The sequence below is a fragment of the Silurus aristotelis genome (genome assembly GCF_946808225.1).
Source record: "Silurus aristotelis genome assembly, chromosome: 20".
Classification (NCBI taxonomy): Eukaryota; Metazoa; Chordata; class Actinopteri; order Siluriformes; family Siluridae; genus Silurus; species Silurus aristotelis.
Window position 1 is genome coordinate 5,644,784 of NC_139593.1, and position 20,475 is coordinate 5,665,258.

Below are 20,475 nucleotides of genomic sequence, written 5' to 3' on the forward strand. Positions count from 1 at the left end.
GCTTTTTTTGTATAACAATTTGAGAAAGTATAAATTTCAAAAAATATAAATTCCTAAATCACACAAATCCTTTGGCTACGTTTTACACTAATACGGATACATTTGAAAACGGCGTTTCCGTCCACACTGTCGTTTTTAATCGTTTCCCAAAAGTTGCTCATTTACACTGTAACATTTGAAAACGTTTACATTCCTGTACTGGAAATGAGCAAAACGTAAGACGGTTTGACCTGCGTCATTTCTGCCTGGTGCTTAAATACTTTCTGGTTCTTTGAAACAGTGAGTCAATGACTATAGATGCATCCACACTGTGACGCAAAAACAGAGTTTTTAAATGTATCCACTTTGGAGAGCGTTTTTCAAAACATTTTTCGTTGACAAAAAACGCCGTCTCAGTGTGGACCGAATTCCAAAACGGAGAGACTCTACTCACCAACTCTACCTCAGCAGTACCTCAGCTAAAATAAATTAGCAAGGCTGATTATCACAGCTAGCCTTAATATTCTGTTAGCTTAGCTTTCATGTAACCTCTCCAACAATACATTTCTTTGATTCTTAGCATAGAATTAGCAAATACACACAATAATTAACGACCAGTTCATACTAATGGCCCGAAGACATTAAGGGCACTGCAGCTATCGATTATTTTACTAGTCGACTGAATTATTCCATCGATTAATCGAGTAATCATATATGAAGTACTTTTTCTTTATGAAAGCACAATATATAAACTACCAAAAATAAATAATTTAAAGTAGAAAAAATCTATTTCAAATTTCCTTTGAAATTGTAAACACACTGTACATTGTTTTCTTTGTTTTAGTTTGAAATTATACCAAACTTTTAAAACTTTCTGTTGTGGCCTGAATGTTTTTCTCGCTCCTCGTTGTTTTTTCTTCGTTCCTCCATTTTTAATTCTGCAGCTTTTTCTGTGTTGTATGGAAGCCCGTTTCAGCTACATAAAAATAACATTATTGCTTAATGCCTACTTTTTTCTCACAATTCTGCCTTCATTTCTCAAAATTCTGCATTTATTTTTTATTCTGCATTTATTTCTCACAACTCGGCATTTATTTTTCAAAATTCTGCCTTTCTCACAAATAAAGGCATTTCTTGTAAAAACATCCAACATTTTTGGTGCATCCACCAGTAACCATGTTGTGGTGTATAAACGAGGCCTTCTCTGCTTCATAAGATTAGATAAAATAAGATTTTATTCATCCCACAGTGGGAAAATTTCTGTGTTACAGCAGCAAAGAAAAGAAATGGGCAAACATATAAAAAGTAGAGACACAATACAAGTATTTACATCACAGTATATAAACACAAAAGAAAAAGAGACAACCAATAAAGCTTTCAATCATCTTGCCCTTAGGGAATATTGCATGGTTTAAATTAGTGTTATTGCACAGTTATTGCACAGCCCAGATATGGTCATTATTTATCTGTTCTATGGAGAGTTTAGTTTGATACCCTGAGATTCTAATGATTGTAGCCCACTTCATTTTCCATCTGGAAAGCGTTCTCGCACTACAGAGGGGGTGATGCTGGCCGACTGTCTAAAAAGAGTTGCAATTGCAAGAAAAAAGTTGGAATTAGCCAAACCTTTTTTGATGTGTGGAAACGGGTTTTATAGTGTTTATCTGTCCAGAGCGTTCCAAAGTTTAGTGTGTGGTGCATCAGTAATAATGGTCCGTGGGGAAACACAGTGCTAAACGAAGCATCGAGGCAAATCATTTGCCCTGTTGCATTTTTGTATTAGCATAACTCAAGTTACTTGAGGAATCGTTTCAACTCTAAATGTCTTTTTAGTGATTAATCTGCTTTCTATCTTGTAAAAAACACACTCAAAGTGACCTTATTTAGTCTCTAGTACAAAATTAAAAAGAAATGAATTTTTTTTTTGTTTTTCGCTGTAGTGTGTGTTCTCTGCTTATAAGGCAAAACAAATTTCTAAATTCCTCTTTGATATTTTGTGGGTGTAGTAAAAAACCCACTATGTTCGAATGTCCAAAAAAGGTCGTAAATCTGAAAATCGAAGAATTCGCTAATAAAAATGACCAGAAGGTTTTGGCATGTTGTGCCAATGGGTCAACGATGCTTACACTATCAGCATGAACAAAAAGACACATATGTGTTTTTAAATGAGATTCTAATTTCTAAAAAGAAATTACTAGTTACTAGTTATTTTCGAAAGTAACAAAGTAAGTCTGCTTCGTTACTGTACTCAAGTAGCTTTTTCATGTATTTGTACTTTACTGAAGTATTTCCATTTGGGGAGACTTTTACTTTAACTTCACTACATTTCAAAGTCAAATCATTTACTTTTTTACTCAACTACATTTTGTGAAATCAGTCGTTCCTTTTTATTTATGAGCAATCCACCAATCAGTGTATAGAGCATCTATATCATTCTATTAATAGATCAGTGTGTTAAGAGCAACTTCAGAGTCTTTTCACATGAACAGAGTTGATTTTTGTGATAAAAATAATTAATAGGAACATTATAGCCATAATGAACAAAAGTACTTTGAATACTTAAGTACATTTGAAGGGAAATATTTTTGTACTTTTCCAGAAATAAAAGTTTAAAGGGAGCCTTTTTACTTTAACTGGAGTCATATCTTACCTGCTGTAACTCTACTTTAACTCAAGTGCATGGTTTTTGTACTTCGTCCACCACTGCTTTTCCTGCTAATGACGTTTTCACTTCAGTTTATTCAGTAATTGAACTTTTTACTTTCCACTTCTGTAGAAAGCTCCTAGAACAGCCAATCATTTTCACCACCAATTATTGGTCGATTATTTGTCTTGTCTATCAAACTGTGTATACTGTATGTTTCTTTACCACTGTGTTCCCTAGGTTGCTTTTTTAGCAGTCCAGCTTCCTTGTGTATAATTTATATTCTTCCATTAAAATTTTATCACATGACTCAGCATTAGTCTATGGTGTCTTCACAGATGGAGAAAAAAACTATATGAGAGGATTTTATCGAATTAACTCTAGAGATGCAGGGATCAGCCACCTGATGATCTGACTTTAATCCAGTTTCCTAAAATGTCAGGGACTTCAGGAACTTGGACTGGATTTAAAACGCTGTAACATGGAATAATGATCATATAATTGCTGTATATGTGAACACAAACAATGTGTCCGTAAACCAGGATAACCCATGTGTCTTCTCTGTTTTTGTGTTAGCACCCATACCCCTCTGAAGAGCAGAAGAAACAGTTGGCTCAGGACACAGGTCTCACCATCCTCCAGGTCAACAACTGGTGAGTTAGAGTGATGCTAAACTGGTTCTGTGTGTGTTAGGATAATTAAACTAGCCTCAGCAATTAGCTACTATATGTCCTGGTCCATGTTTTTCAGTGGCCTAGCAAGAGTATATCTCAACCTATTTGCTTACGTCCAAACAGAACACACCGAATTCTTTTGTCGTAGTTTTGCGTTCCCACGGTGACATTGACGATCTAGACTGTGCCCAAGTCATTCTAGATTTCAAAGTTGAAAACTCTGAATTCTTGGCTATTGTACAAGTTCCCCTGGCAACAACTAGATTTTTGTTGTTGTTGTCCTGCATTTTCTAGGCAACAGTGACATTCTGGATTTTTTCCATATCCACAATGCAAGTTTTATTGGAAATTAAAATGCACCAGATTATTTTATCCACTTTAGTTCTGAGCTCCCTCTGTAATAGTGCGAATTATTTGACGTTGTCAAATGGTTCAGTTGGTCAGGTCAATTCACAGGTTCTTTTCCATGTTCCTTTGGTGACACTGAGATTCTAGAATGTTGCCAGATTGTTCTAGATTGAAAATAGATTTTACACTCCGTTTGGATTTATTTTCTTGGAGTGAAACAATCTCTTGGTGATCAGTGTCATTCAAAATGATGGCTTTGTTAAACATTGCCAGAACATCCCAGATTCTTTCGTTTCCATCGCGGATCAGCGTTCCCTTGGTGACAACGAGCGAATTCCAGATCGTTTCCAAGTACTTCAAGAACACGAGTTCAGTTCAAAACCCAATGTTTTTGTTTGTGATGGTGACGGTCTAGACCGTTGCCAGACCTTTTCGAAATGCGCCATTGCATGGTGGCAACAGTGTGGTCCGTTTTCAGAACAGGTGAGGTGGTGGCACGAGAAGTGCAAACAAGCACTTGTCAAATTAAACAGAATTTTCACAGCGAACAGCTGGACTGGTTTATTTAAACACACACACACAAAGGCTGACCGCTGCATAACCCCACATTACGATGAGGCCAGGGGGACGTTTTATGATGGTGCGACCCATGTGTTTTTAAGTTCTGAGGTTAAGCAGCCCAAGTGTCCTTAACAATGCACATGATTTCATTCCTGACCTGGACCTGAATGAATGCACTGTATTTTTTTTCAGTACTTGACCTTTCCTTGAAATGTATCTTGTGTATTCTGATCTTCAGTCATGATGCATCACGCACATAAAAACGCTTGCGTGTGTGTGGCGTATCTGAGTGAATAACCTTCATTCGTGTCTCTGCAAGAGCGCTTCGAATAGCCGTAGCATATGTACCGCATGCTTTGTATTTATGGTACATGCTTGCCGTGTATGTGGGCGGCATTTGGGTGTGTGTATGATGAGGAGGCAGAGCCCGGCGCTCGTAAAAACTCAGCCGAAGCGGAGTGAGGGGTCAGCCAAGGGTCAAACTTTTACCCATGAAAGAGGGGGGGCAGGATTTGCAACCGTATGGGGTTTTGTTCTCGGCTCTGATTGGACACTGGACAGGTGGTTTGTCGTAACCGAGCTGATTTATTGACAATGGTGCTGATCTGGGGTCAGTTTTAATGATAATAAAACAATGATATGGACTCTGGAGAAAAATGGGTATAAAAACTCTTTGTATCTTAAACTTAAAAAGGTGCATGTAGTGAATCCAAAAGGTAACAGTTACTTTGAGAAACAGTGATGCTTGATTGTGGATTTTAAAAACAATATCGTTTCTTTCTCTTACATCAATGCTCTTAATTTCATTTAAAGTCAAGGACACCATCCAAAAAATAATCTAAATCATTTGTCCTCCATAAATGACTTTGGCTTGTAGCTCTTCCCATTTCTGGCGCATAACCTTCATTAGTTCACCGCTCGCCATTTGTGCCATACGACCCCAGCTTTTTTCTTTCTTTTTTTTTTTTTTTTCAAGAGAACAGGAAATGGAACCGTGTGTCCTGAGGTCAAACAGTAGGGACATAAATCATGTACAGACCCAGGGTACTGGCACCTTCAGGTCATAGGTCACGAGGGGGTTTTTAGACTGAGGAAGACCAGAGCTGCACCTCTGCTCAGCGTGTGACGTCATGGGGTCGCAGAGTCAAAGGGTGAAAGGCCAAGCACTGTAGGGGAATAGATACTAAAAGCATTCTGAGGCAGTGCCTGTAAACTGACATCCCTGACATTAAAGGAGTTCTCTGCCGCCTTTTCATCCTAAGCCCTGCGCAGTGTATCTGCAGAGAGAGTGTGTGTGTGTGTGTGTGTGTGTGTGTGTGTGTGTGTGTGTGTGAGAGAGTAACACTAGACGAAAAATTTGACACATCTCAAAATTTAAATCAATAAGCAAATAAATATATATATAAAATTATTTATATATTTATGCCACAATTTCACTTTTCATTTCTATCTATCTATCTATCTATCTATCTATCTATCTATCTATCTATCTATCTATCTATCTATCTATCTATCTATCTATCTATCTATCTATCTATCTATCTATCTATCCATCCATCCATCCATCCATCCATCCATCCATCCATCCATCCATCCATCCATCCACCCACCCAGATGGTCCCAGAGTTACGATGGTTCGACTGGTCTTATGAAGTCTGATAATAGGGGATCTGAATTATAGGGAAAAATGCTCGTAAAATGGCATGTTTGTGAGGACACCGGTGTGCACCAGGGCCTGGAAATAATCCTGTCTGGTGAAACAACTCATTATACAGATGTTTTATTTGTAAATAGGGGTTGATTCAGGAGTTCATGAAAACTGTTCTACATGTTCTATGTGTTTGTTTGTAATTGAGGGAAACCAGAGACTGCTTTTAGACTTTAGTAATGAGTGAGATTTTGAAGTGTGATGTTCTTTTCTCAATGCATCCAAATTCTGTTTTGGCTACAATCCAGTGGATCTCTACTTTCACAATAGGTTCCAGGTAGAACCTTTTTAAAAAAACCTGGAAGGTTCTTGGAAGACCTTTTGGTGCATCCATTGCTTCATACTCGCACACCTTTGTGATTAGTATACCTGTTGGTTAATCAAATCTAAAGAAACCATGTATTTATTTAGAGCGTACACAACTAGTGCAGTAGATAAAGATTAGTTTCCTTCAATTATTCTTTCTGTGACGAGATGAGATTTGACCTGTAACCTGGTATTCATCTCTGCAGGTTCATCAACGCCAGAAGAAGGATAGTCCAGCCAATGATCGATCAGTCGAACCGCGCAGGTGAGTCCACGCTAATGCTGTCCAACGTCTGCCCAGGCTATGTGTCCTGCCTGCGCTCTCTCACACACCTCCACTAAGTGGGTCTGGTAGAAACCCGAAGACATTACAGGGATCTGAGGGTCTTTATGAAGTGACGCAAAACGAATCGCTGAACCGAGTGATATATTTCATCCTTCTCTCTCTCCCTCTCTCTTTTGCTCTTTTTTTCCTCCTGACTGTCTGAGTCTTTTTGAGCTGTAGTAAAGTTTATGGGCTGTGAGGGGGGGGCGCGGGTCGGGCAGGCTCCAGGCTGAGGCGGGGAGGAGGGCCGGGGAAGTTCAAAGACATTTCTGTGAGTCTGAACTGCTGCCCTGATGCCAGTTAACCAGACACAGCTCACAAACCCCATACGGACTGTACGCTAATGGGATTGGGTGGGAGGGGCAGCGGGGAGACGGGAATGCACCGTTGGAACATTATAGAAGCATGTATTTGATTTTTGAAACGCGTTCTGACCGGAGTGTATGTTGTTGCAGTAGGTCACGGTGGGCCGTACACTCCTGAGAGTCAGCCAATGGGAGGCTACATGTTGGACGGACAGGCTCACATGGCCTCTAGAGCTCCAGGTGACATATTCAATGCATGTTATTGTACTGTGTGTAAAAGGGGTAGTGTGTAATGTTTTTCTAAATTAGACCTGTAAGAATGATACACTTTCATGTTTTTAAAAATTTTCAGTGTCATGAGTCTGGATACGGGTTTATTATAATGAAGCTGGTTAAACCTAGTTACAAGATGAACTTACAGGATCAGCTTCCTTAGCAACAGCATAACTTCCTTAGTTACAGAATCAGTTTCCATACATACATAATTACCCATAACATTACCTTCTCTAGTTACAAGCTACACTATCTTAGCTACATTAATAACTTCCGTAGTTAAAAATCAACTTTTTACTTACAACATGAACTTCCTTAGTTACAGGACCAGCTTCCTTAGCTACAGCATTAACGTCCTCAGCTACAACATAAACTCCTGCTGTAATTATAACTTCCTTAGTTACAGGATCATCTACAGGATCAAATACATGCACAATGCATTAATATTTAGCATTTTAAGGTGCACTTAGCAATGTTTAATGGTTCAGCCCTCTAGGAATCATATGCCACAATATATAGAAAATGTTGCGATTTACTGTGCAATTCCTTTTTAGAGCAATTTTATTAGCCTCGCTTCCAGCAGAAACAGTAGCTGGACAGTTACTACAACAGTAACAGTTGGTTACTTTTTTTTTCAAAATGCAACACACGGAGCAAACATACAGCAGGAGTATTAAATTGCAGCTGTACTTCACCTAACAGGCAGCAGGGGGCTCTGTATATCACACACCGCTGCTTTAAACAGTTATTTAAACAACAGGTATTTAAATGATACTAATATGGGAGACTCGATGAATGATTTTCTTTCTCTCTCTTGCTTTCTCTCTCTTTCTCTTCGGGTCTCTGTTTATCTCTGTCTTATTCTTTTTCTCTCGCTCTTTCTTAACTTCTTATTCTGTCTCTATCGATATCTCTCTTTTGCTGTATCTGTTTCCCTCTTTGTATTTCTTCATCTTTTTGTCTCTCTTTCACTGTCTCTGTTTTTCTCTTTTTGCCTCTCTATGACTTTCTCTATTTCTCTATTTGTCTGTCTCTCACTCACTTTTTCTGCTAAATGCTATCGCTTTCTCTTTCTGCCTCTCGCATTCTTTCTCTCTTACTTTCTCTCTTTGTTCGCTCTTTGTCTCATTATATTACTGCACCCCTATCTCTTTCTCTCTCTTTCTATTTATCTCTCTCTGTCTCTCTTTCTTCTCTCTCTCTCTCTCTCTCTCTCTCTCTCTCTCTCTCTCTCTCTCTCTCTCTCTCTCTTTCTTTCTTTCTTCTCTGTCAGGTTCACTAGGGATGGGGATGGACAGTCAGTGGCACTACATGTAACCAATATCTTTTACACCTACCTAGGTGTCAGGTAAGGCAAATATCTATATGTGTGTGTGTGTGTGTGTGTGTGTGTGTGTGTGTGTGTGTGTGTGTGTGTGTGTGTGTGTAGAGAAATTTCCAGGAGACATTTATTTAACTTGAATAAAAGGAGTCTCTATTGCTAATGCTTTGTAAAAGCCAGTTGCTTTTCCACTACAGGAAAGTCTTTAGGACAGAGGAGTTTATTTAATCAGCTTTCCCTTACTGTTGTGTACAAGAAGCTTTTTTGAGTCAGAATGAAAAATGATGACTGAAAGAAAGGACAAGCTGGAGAGAGAGAGAGAGAGAGAGAGAGAGAGAGAGAGAGAGAGAGAGAGAGAGAGAGAGAGAGAGAGAGAGCACTTGTTAGTGCCTCAGCGGGAGTGCTGCTTTTCTCTCCCTCTTTGTGATTCATTGTATTCAAACAAATACATCTGTCATATCCCATAATGCCCCACAATGCCTGTACAGATGACCTCCACCCCTTCTGTATGCAATTCACTGAGCTGAGAGTGTTTACCCTCCGTAAGCTCTCCTCGTTTTTTTTTTTCTTTTTTTCTCTCTTTTGTTAAATTCACATACTATTTGCTCAGCTGTTGTTTTTTATTGTTTAATGCGAACACAGTGAACCTTGTTGCTTGAGCAGCTATAATGTCATTTCTGGTTATTTCTGGTATAATAATGAGAAATCCAGAGTACACCTATTAGGGTGCACAATTTAACCTCCTAAAATGCAACGCAATGGTACAGTGCCCTCCAAACAAATCAGTGCTCTTGGTAAATATGAGCTGCGCAAAATGTTCATTCTTCTGTGTTGGAGTGTTTCCCAAAAAAAAAAAGTTAAACAATAAAAATAAACAATACAAATTTAGCACAAAAGACAAGTTTGAGGCAGAAAGAGGTGGGCTCAAGGAATAAAGCTCTGCTGCATCCCCTATTTTATGTAGAGATATAATGAGAGTCCATTCCAACTGCACCACTATTAGCAAAGGCATTCTGGCATGTGTTTATTACTAGTGCTGATGAATGGGTTTTTTCCATTAAAGGTTCATTCATAAATGTGATTTACTGGAACAAAGAAAATACAGTTCAACGTCGAGCAAAATAGCATTTGGAAATGCTTCACCAAGACGATTCAATATAAAAGTATTTAAAGCTGTTTCTTGTGGATTTCCCTTTCAAATCAGTTTTATTTGTAGAGCCTTTTTAACAATGGATGGAATCTTGAAGAACCTGACAGAATATCCAGTGTTGATAAGTGAGCCAGAGGTGATGGTGGTGAGGGAAAAAAATTCCCTGTGATTATATGGGACTCAAAATGGATCACATCTCCATCTGGCTAACATTAAATATTCATTATAGATGAATTATTGTTGAGGTTATCAACTGTTTACTGATGGAGACTTGAGGGCTGCCATTCCCATTAAAAGTGTGAATCAGTGTCACCCAGATGAGGACAGGTTCCCTTTTGAGATTGGTTCCTCTCAGGGATTCCTCCTCATACCATCTAGGACCATCTAGTTTTTTGTCCTTGCCACTGTCACCACTGGCTCATTCATTAGGAATACATTTATAAGGGCAAATTTAGGTTGTTAAAATGAATAGAAGGTTTGGAACAATGTCCATTGTTAAAAGCATCATACAAATAAACCGAATAACTGAATTAAATTTAATTCGGTGCGAACCTGTTAATGGCACTTGTAGTTCAAAACCATTATAGCAAAACTGTTATATTAATTATATTGTCCCCATAACAACAACTTCCAAGTATTTTTTCTATTATTTTTTGGAAGCGAAGGTACCCTTAACCCTGTCTGGTAGGACACCCAGAACCAATGAAGCACGAGAAAAGCTCAATTCGAGTTACATGTCACAACAATAATTAGCACAAAGTGTTTAAAACGTTTTAAGCATCTCGTAATCGTTGTCTGTGTTGACCAGGTAGTAAAATGTTCTATAAGCCAGAACTAAAATTATTTGTATTTTCGTGCTGCTCATTAGGAAAGTCCCACAGCTGAAAATGTCGTGGTTTGGCTCTTATTACTAGTGGAAAGACGGCCCAGTTTCTGAAAACATCATCTGGTTTGTTCGACAGTGAAACCAGAAACGCTCTACACACTGTTGTTTTCTGCCTCTGAAACACACCGGCTGCTTGCTTTGGTTTAACTTTTCTTTTTTTCTTTTTTTCTCACAGCACCAAAGATGGCGAATCGTCAACGCTACAAATCCCAGAAGCCTGATAAATTACCTCTCCGTGGCTTAAGGAATGCAAGTGCCTCGCTGCCACCACAGGGACTGCTGCAGCAGGCCGTTACAGCCGTTTCGTTCAAAATGGCCGCCCCAGCTGGATTCTGGCGAGGACTGGGACATCAATCATAAAGAGTCCAAAAAAAAAGAAAACATAAAAAGAAAACCTCTCTGCTCCTCCCAGCCGTACCTGCTATAGGCCTGAAGACAAGGACTGAACTGCCTTAAAGGATACGGACGCTCAAATGTTAACCCTCAGAAAAATTATTTTATCATGGTGTTCAAATGTTTTTTGGTGTTTTTAGTCATTCTAGGGTTTCGAAGTTAAAAACGGCTCAAAAATGACCTCTATAGAAAACTTACAGTTAAAGCATCAAGTTCGCTAGTTACAACATCAACTTCCTTAGTTACAACATCAACTTCCTTAGTTACAGCATCAACTTCCTTAGTTACAACATCAGTTTTCCTTAGTTACAAAATCAATGTTCTTAGTTACAGAACCAACTTCCTTAGTTACAACATCAAGTTTCATTAGTTACCGCATCAACTTTCTTAATTACAGCATAAACTTTCCTCAGTTACACAATCAAATGTCCTTGTTTACAGAATCAACTTCATTAAGTAAAGCATCAACTTTCCTTAGTTACACAATCAGTTTACCTTAGTTAATGCATCAGTTTTACTTAGTTACAGAATCAATTTTTTTTTAGTTACAACATCAGCTCACTTAGTTACAGAATTGTCTTCCTTAGTTACAGCATTAACGACCGTGGGTACAGCATCAATGTCCTTAGTCTCAGGTTGAGTTTCCCTTGTTACAGCATTAATGATTTTAGCTACAGGAAATTCCTTAGCTATTATTATTATTTACTTTATTAATTCTTTAGTTAAAGAAGTCGCCCCCTAATTTACAGGATTAAATCCTCAGTTATTGCGTCAAGTTCCTCAGTTACAGGTTCATGTACCTTAGTTACGGCATCCACTTCCTTAGGTATAGGATTATGGTCCTTAGTTACAACATTAACTTTCTTAGTTGCACCAATAACCTGCTTAGTTACAGGATTCTGTTTCATAGTTAAAGCATCAAATTTCCTTAGTTACCAGATCGTGTTCCTTAGTTACATCATCAACCCTCTTAATTACAGGATCATGTTCCTTAGTTACAAGATTGTTTTCCTTAGTTACAGCATCAACTTACTTAGTTACAGGATCATGTTCCTTAGTTACAGCATCAACTTCCTTAGTTACAGGATTGTCTTCCTTAGTTACAGCATCAACTTTCCTTAGTTACTGCATCAACTTACTTAGTTACAGGATCATGTTCCTTAGTTACAGCATCAACTTCGTTAGTTACAGGATTGTCTTCAATAGTTACATCAGCTTTCCGTAGTTACAAGATCACGTTTCTTAGTTACAGCATCAACTTACTTAGTTACAGGATCATGTTTCTTAGTTACGAGATCGTGTTCCTTAGTTACAGGATTGTCTTTCTTAGTTACATCAACTTACTTAGCTACGTGTGCTAAGTTACAGGATCATGTTCCTTAGTTACAGCATCAACTCGCTTAGCTACAGGATTGTTTTCCTTAGTTGCACCAATAACCTGCTTAGCTACAGGTATTCCATAGCTACAGCATCAGCTTCCATAGTATTGTGAAGTCGTAATACTTAGTCACAAGGTCGTCTTCCATAGTTACAGGACCATTTGGGCATTGATGGAACAACAACCAACCGAAATCATCTCCGTTAAGACAGCAATATGGCATCTGGTAACAATACACTGATTCCTGAAGGCAGTTTCTCCAGTGTTGTTATGTTTGAATGCTCCCTGTGTGAAATGATTGTAGATACGTTGCATACTTTTGGCACATTAAATCTTTAGTAAAGATGTTGATGCTGTAATCCAAAATATCAAGGTTTCAAGCTGTTGTTCCAGCCTGGTTCTGGTGCTTGATGGTAAAAGTTACAATCGACATTACGAGGTTAAACAACACCATGTGTAAGATTTACGAGCATTTGAATAGTCCAGCAAAAAAACATATGGCCTGTTTTTTTTTAGCTAAATGTCCCAATGTTGTGTATAGGGGGTTAATTTTGTGCTGCTTCGAACTCACCCTGAAACCACACCGAATAAAATATGCATTTTGAGGTTTAACGGTGACCTTTAAGCAGTTAAAAACTATTTTCTCACCAGCAGCAGGAGAACCTGCACACATTTCAAGGATCTCCTTCACTGAGATCAACGTGGAAGTACATTAAAGAAGCGGCAAGGCTTTGAGAAAGACATTGCAAAAAAATAAACCCACAAAAATTTACCAAAAAAAAGCTTGTATTGATGGTACGGTTTGATTTTAGATGACATAGGCACTAAGCTTGCAAATTTCTAAGGTTGAATGTATAATTTTGTAGTGCTGCAAACACCAAATGCAACGATGTTTACTTTTTAACGAAACATGCCGTGGACGCATCTGCGTTTTGTTTCAAGAAAAAAAAAAAAAAAAGGATGTTTCTTGCGGTTCTTATGGGATCTGCTGCATTGCTTATCTTTTGAACGAGGAACGATGCGCAAACAAAACCCCGCAACAAAGATGATTGTAAATGTTCTGGTTTGCATCGGTACACCGTGTTCTGTATTTTCCGCACTATGTGTGTTCGTGTGTGAGAGTGTGTGTGTGCTGTTTTCATAAAACTTTTTACCTCAGTAGCTGATGGCTGTTTTCTTTTTTTTCTTTGATGGCTTAGAGCTAGAAGGTAAAGGCACACTGTAGCCGAACGAATGTGCCACCTGTAGGGTGCCTGGGAAATTGCGCCGTGTGAATACTGAGAAACACTTAATAATATAATCTATACGGCAGTTTTGTTGGATCTTGGATGAGCCATCATGTAGGTGTATTTTGTGCCACCAAAACAGCTTTGACCTGTCCAGACCTGGACTCCACAAAAGCTCCGAAAGCGTGCTGTGATATACGGCAGGAAAAAGTTATAAGCATATTTTTCAAGTATTCCTGTAGGTTGCGAATTGAACCCTTAATGGATCGGACTTGTTGGTCCCCCAGAAACTCAACTGGATTAAGATCTGCTTCAATTTGGAGGCCTTGAACTATTTGACATGTTTCTCAAACCACTCCTGAGCAATGTTTGCAGAAAGCCTGAAAGACGCCACTGCCAATAAGGTATACCGTTGACGTTAAAAGGGTTGTGGCTTTGATTACGTAGAGTTGCCAACAAGTACCTGAGCTTCTATTGAAACGTAACACGTCAGAAACGAGAGTTTTAAAATAAACTTTGTGTCCAGAACCATTTTGAGGGCTGCGGTTGAAGAGAATCAATCCATCCTTTTAGACCAATCGGAATGTATATGGTTATGGCTTTGTGTAATGATGCACGTCAGAGATGTTGAAATCTGTGGGCCGTCACACTTACTTGGAAGCACAGGGATTGGATATCGGGATGGATCGGATTCAGACACTATCCTGTAACTATGTATATATATATATATGTGTGTGTGTGTGTGTGTGTGTGTGTGTGTGTGTGTGTGTGTGTGTGTGTGTGTGTGTGTAGATGTGGGGGCTCTCAGGTTGCCCAGGAAGTTGCCCTCATTTGAAGAACAAATTAGCATCATTTAACCAGGAAACAAAACATGTCAAACCATCGTTCTAGATCAGGAGAGTCAGACTCATAGAGACTCTGTTTGGAAATTCTACCCATGTGACAAAATACAGACTTCAGTTTAATACAATTTAGAAAGTTTATTCAGTTCTCTACATATAAGCATAGGTGTAAATATAACTTTCCCATGTTCCCATGTTCTCTACATATAAGCATAGGTGTAAATATAACTTTCCCATGTTTAAACCTAATGATGATTAATGATAGTAGTTTAATACTGAGTACCCGGCATCAGAGTCCAGGTCCATTCCTATCACAAATGGTTTGAAAGGATGGACTAGCCCCAAAAAAAGACACATTTCTGCAAAATGAATACGAGGTGGTATCAAAAAGTTTTCGAGACTGAGCACCACAGATACAGTCTTTTTTTTTTTTAGAATGTCCTCTGATGTTCTTCTGCTCTTGAAGTGCACGTTGCACTCAAAACACCTCGAACGACTCATTGCAGCATCACAGTAAACTTGTCTCGGTGGCAGATTTGCTTTTTGTTTTAAATTGCTGATCGGTGCTCCCTGTGACTGTGTGTGTAGCCTTGTGCTGTCATCTGTTGGCGTGTTATAAAACTAGACTTGAAACGTTTTGATACTACCTCGCACAAATGAAATCCAATAGTACAATATACCATAAATTCAACTGACTTGCTGACTTGCTCCAAAAAAACTCCATTTTTATGCTGCCTCCACTGGTTTCCAGTAGCTGCCATATGCTCACCTACAAAGCCCAAAAACAGACCAGCTCCCCTCTACCTCACATCTTACCTCTTACCACTGCTCTATTAATCCAATAAAGACAACAATAAAGACATGCTTCAAGATTCCTCTCTGTTCTGGCACAGAGGTGATGCACAAACCTCCACTTGATATCAGAACAGCCGTTTTGTCTGATGAGCTAGCTCCTAAAGTAGCACCTACATTAGCATTAAATTAGCAAAATAACTTTTCTAAATATGTTTCTCCTTCATTTATTTATTTTAGATTTGAGACTAAATGTATTCGTAGTCTGTGTCCTAAGGAACCAGTTTTTGAAGGCCATAAGTATTGGGACGTGTTACTTACCCAGCCATATATGGTTCTTCCCCAAAGTTGGAGGCAAACAATTGTGTAGAGTGCAGTAGCATGACATTTTTAATTCCTTTGAACCAGAAAACCCAAAACCTGTTCCAGCATGACAATGCCCCTGTGCACAAAGCCATCTCCATGAAGATATGCATTCCATGGGTTGGAAGATGTGGAAGATCTCCTGCTTTGGAGCTCCAATCCTATCGAATGCCTTTAGGATGAATGTGAATGCGGACTGCACCCCAGGCCTCCTCACCTTCTCCACAGTACCTGACTTACTAACACCCTTGTGGCTAAACGAAATCTCACGCAAATCTCCCCAAATTCTAGTGGAACATTTTTCAGAAGAGTGGAGCTCATTATAAGAGCAAATGGGAACTAAATGTGGAATTGGATGTTTAAAAAGAATGAGATGGTGAGCACTATAGAACTAAAATAGTTGCCTTTATACTCTAGCTGCATGTTTTTCTCCTGATCAAGTCTGAAGAAAGAGACGGTCATAAAGCTTTTTTTATTTCCAAACTACTTTCCTGTAGATTTTATAATTGTCGCAGGACTTGCGCACATTTTATTTTTAATGTCTGGGAATTCCTTTTTCTTTCTTTTTTTTTTTTCCTTTTCAGAAAGGACCTGAAAACTTTGAACACTTTAAACTCTTAACACTCGCGTGCATAAAAGGAGGGATGGAATATGGAATACGTTGCTTGCCACAGTATCCCGGCTACATTAAATCAGATCTAAGCAGAGCGTAAGCAAAAAAAAAAAAAAAAAGATGTATGAATCCTGACGTCACCTTTGTGCTCTTTTTTTTTCTCAGTACACCCAGACTCGAGGCTCTTCTAATCAGCGAGCGATGATATCATCAGTAGCAAAAAAAATAAAAAAACAAAAACTGTGTCTATTCAGGAAATATCCGACTCCAATAGTCTACTGGTGCAAAGGATTCATCTATCAACTAAAGTACTTCTGTGTGTGTGTGTGTGTGTGTGTGTGTGTGTGTGTGTGTGTGTGTGTGTGTGTCTTATGGGGCACATTAAGCATGGACAGACACATAAAGAACATTCAAAGGCTGAGGCAGCCGTATAGCAGTAAAAAGAAGGGGAAAAAAAAAAAAGACAGAGAGATATGGTCATGTCCAGGCGGTCATTAAAGCGCTGGGGAGATTTACAGGCCGTGGATCAGTGCGTAGACTAACTTATTCACAGCGAGCCATCAGCACAGAGTGAAACAGCAGGAACACTAATGATATACTGCATGCACTTTCCTCTCCAAACAGACAGCACAAGCAGGCCTTTCTGTTACAGAGTGGACGTTGCGTTCCGCCGGCTTCTTACTTAATTAAAGATTGAGCTAACCTTTAAACTAGCCGTGTAATTCATGGACGAAATAAAACACACGTAACAGCGCATGAAAATAATCCCAGACAGCGTGGAAGTGGAGTTTTACTGTTACTGTCTCGAAGCGTGATTAATTTTCAATACTAAGGTGATCCAAGAGACAAGTTCGTTCGTGTGTCTATTACGTATAACAACTCGAATCCTGACCAATAGCAACACAGCAATATGGATCTATCTATCTATCTATCTATCTATCTATCTATCTATCTATCTATCTATCTATCTATCTATCTATCTATCTATCTTTTTACAATCCATATGCTGTGCAAGAATATAAAAATAAATAATAATAATATTAATAATATTATTTAAATAAATTATAATAACAAATATGCAATGACACAGGTATTGTTAGAGGAGGAAGACATCTACAGAGACGGCAGGAGAAGGAGAAGTGTAGAAGAGTGGAGGTTCAGGTTGGTACTTTAAATGTTGGCACTATGACTGGTAAAGGGAGAGAGGTAGCTTATATGATGGAGAGGAGAAAGGTAGATATGCTGTGTGTTCAGGAGAACAAGTGGAAAGGGAGTAAGACCAGGAACATTGGAGGTGGAGGTTTAAACTGTTTTATCATGGTGTGGATGGAAAGAGAAATGGTGTAGGGGTGATTCTGAAGGAAAAGTACAGTAAGAGTGTAGTGGAGGTAAAGAGACTTTCTGATAGGGTGATGAACGTAAAGCTGGAAGTTGAAGGCGTGATGATAAATGTCATCAAGTGCTTATGCTCCACAAGTGAATTGTGAGATGGAGAAGAAGGAAAAATTCTGAAGTGAGTTGGATGAAGTGGTAGAAGGTGTACCTAGGAATGAAAGATTGGTGATTGGGGCAGACTTTAATGGGCATGTAGGTGAGGAGAGGTGATGAGGAGGTGATGGGTAGGTATGGCTTTAAAGGATGGAAATGGCAGTGGTGAATACATATTTTATAAAGAAGTAGGATCATAGGGTGATGTATAAGAGTGGAGGAAGGTGCACACAGGTGGACTATGTTTTATGTAGGAGATGCAACCTGAAGGAGATTGGAGACAGTAAGGTGTTGGCAGGGAACTGTGTAGCTAGACAGCATCGGATGGTGGTCTGAAGGATGGTTTTGGAGGTGAAGAAAAGATGAGAAGAGTGAGGACTGGAAAAAGTATATGATGGTGGAAACTAAAGGAGGAAGACTGTAGTGTATGATTTAGATGCTGAAAGATTGAACAACTACTGCAGAAGTGATAAGGGAAATGGCTAGGAAGGTACTTGGGGTGACATCTGGAAATATAAAGGAAGAAAAAGAGACGTGGTGGTGAAATGAAGAAGTGCAGGAGAGCATAAGGAGAAAGAGGTTGGTGAAACAGAATTGGGATCAACAGAGTGATGAGAAAAGTATGATCCACTGTGGTGACCCCTAATGGGAGAAGCCGAAAAAAGAAGAAGAAGAAATGTGCAAATTAATTACATGTCAAAAACCCAGAAATAAAATACTCCAAAAACAAATATAATACATAAAGTGCATAACACAAAACAAAAGAAAATAAAAATGATTACAAAGCAGCACTAAGATAATCCTTTATACATCTTTTATAGCACATTAAAGAACAATATTATCTTCTAAATTTTGCTACATGGGATAAACCATTCCATAATTTAATACCCCCTAAATCTTATCAAATCTTGACCTCTACATGTAAGAATTTTAGCAAGATGAAAATCTGAAAAATGATGTTACGTGACAGTGAACCTGTGAACTTGCTTTAAAATAAATTCTAAATATATTCTGAATATATCTTATACATGAAAACACATCATCTGTCTGTCTGTCTGTCTGTCTGTCTGTCTGTCTGTCTGTCTGTCTGTCTGTCTGTCTGTCTGTCTGTCTGTCTAAACACAACTACCAGACACAGGGCTAAATCCAGGTCCTCTTACACACACAATGACGTCCACTCTTCCCTTGATATACGAGCGGCGCTGGCAGGGCCACCTCAGTGGGTATTTGGGAATATCCAAAGATGAAGGCGCTGTAACACAAGCATGTGCGTAAATCTGTTTATTGGGCTAAAGTTATTTAACGTAGCAACATCTCAATAAAAAGGAGACATTAATAGGGTCTGCTAAGTGTGACATCAATATTAACAACAGCTGCAAATTTGATGAACAGTCAATAAACATATAAGCAGCATGACATGGTGGAAAACACTGTATACACTGGTGAGCTTTCAACTTGGCAGATAGCAACATATGCGTGTGATAATCAGGTGTCTACATAATTTTGGTTGTATAGTGTAAACAACATCAAATTATTCCTTGATAATCCATTTTCTTCATTTCATATCTTTTCTTTTGGTTGCACTGCTTCCATTTGTGTATGGTTATGTTAGCATTAAAAAAAATTATAAAAACTAGCAAATTTGTTGTTATCCAATCATATTTCCACTATTATGTGATGCCAAGGTCAGAGAAATCTGCCTCCAGAATCAACAGTCCAATGCAACACTCTGTAATACAGTGTTTTTGTGTAATTTTGATAATTTCTATAGCCATGGCATCATACTGATGGTATTAAGAGGTGGATTGATTTAGGTACAATGCCAACGAAGGCCTTGGTGTAAAATGCATGGCCAGTCACTGATATTACACCCTTTGCATTGAAAGTTAGAAAGGTCAGGTCTTCCTTGATAACTTTGCTGACAGAAATGTTGTATTCTTTTAATATGCATTTATTTGTCACATACATTACAGCACAGTTAAAATCTTCCTTTGCATTAAGAAGCTGGTATTATAAGGATGCTGGGGCCAGAGCACAGGGTCAGCCTTGAAACATCATCCCTCAAGCAGAGAGGATTAAGAGCCTTGCTCAAGACCCCCATGGTGGCATGTTGGTGGTGCAGTGGCTTGAACCCCCTGACCTTCTGATCAGTTGTGTCCGGCTGCAAAATGTTTTATGTATTAAAAATTTTTTTTTTTTTAATTATGTTTTTTTTATTAGGTTTCCATTTTTCGACCCATTGCTACACAACATTCTGTAGTGATAAATTGTGTGGTGTTGTCAAGTGGTGATGGGTCGTTTATAAACCAACGATTTGTTGTCTTTAATTTATCTCAGAAGAACGAGTCGTCTCAAAGAGTGATGAGAATGAGCAAAGCATCGCAAAATCATTGTAGGTTATGTACGGGACACAAAATCGAGAAGTTCATCATGAGTCATCTGATCAGACTCGTTCTTTCTTTTATAATGTGACTCTCACAGACGCTCCTAAATGCAATAAATCAGGTCCGAATCTTGACATTATTGTTATAATAATTATGAAAGTCAAGTAAAAAAAGAACTAATGACACGGACAAGGAGATATGAGCTACTTTTTTTGTTTATCATCATTTGTCCTTAGCTGCATTGTCATATTTTTAATATAGGACCTATAATCAAATTGTGTGTATGCAGACGTGTTGGGGGGGGGGGGGGGGATCTGCTTATTGAAAATTAAACATTTTAATTTATTTCTGATTAAATTAACAAAATAAAAAAAAAAAACGTTCATTTTGATGAACGAGATTAAAAAGAACCAAATCACTAACATGATGATCTTCACATCACTGTTGTGAAAAAAAAGACAAAAAAAAAAGACAAAAAAAAAAGACAATACGCATTTGGAACGCAGGTTGTATCCT

General features: G+C 38.5%; 1 protein-coding gene across 2 annotated transcripts in view; it reads left to right on the forward strand.

Moving 5' to 3' along the window:
* The window catches only part of meis1a (Meis homeobox 1 a), a 33,764-nt gene extending 22,970 nt beyond the window's left edge, over positions 1-10,794 (forward strand). The window contains exons 9-13 of one of the 2 annotated variants that reach the window (XM_083522831.1): positions 3,200-3,276; positions 6,427-6,485; positions 7,004-7,090; positions 8,397-8,471; positions 10,656-10,794. In XM_083522831.1, the coding sequence (XP_083378957.1) occupies positions 3,200-3,276; positions 6,427-6,485; positions 7,004-7,090; positions 8,397-8,440 (267 nt within the window). In that variant the 3' untranslated portion in view covers positions 8,441-8,471; positions 10,656-10,794. Of the gene's footprint in view, positions 1-3,199; positions 3,277-6,426; positions 6,486-7,000; positions 7,091-8,396; positions 8,472-10,655 lie in introns of both variants that reach the window. The other variant, XM_083522830.1, reaches the window with a different exon arrangement.
* Positions 10,795-20,475: the final 9,681 nt, after the last annotated feature.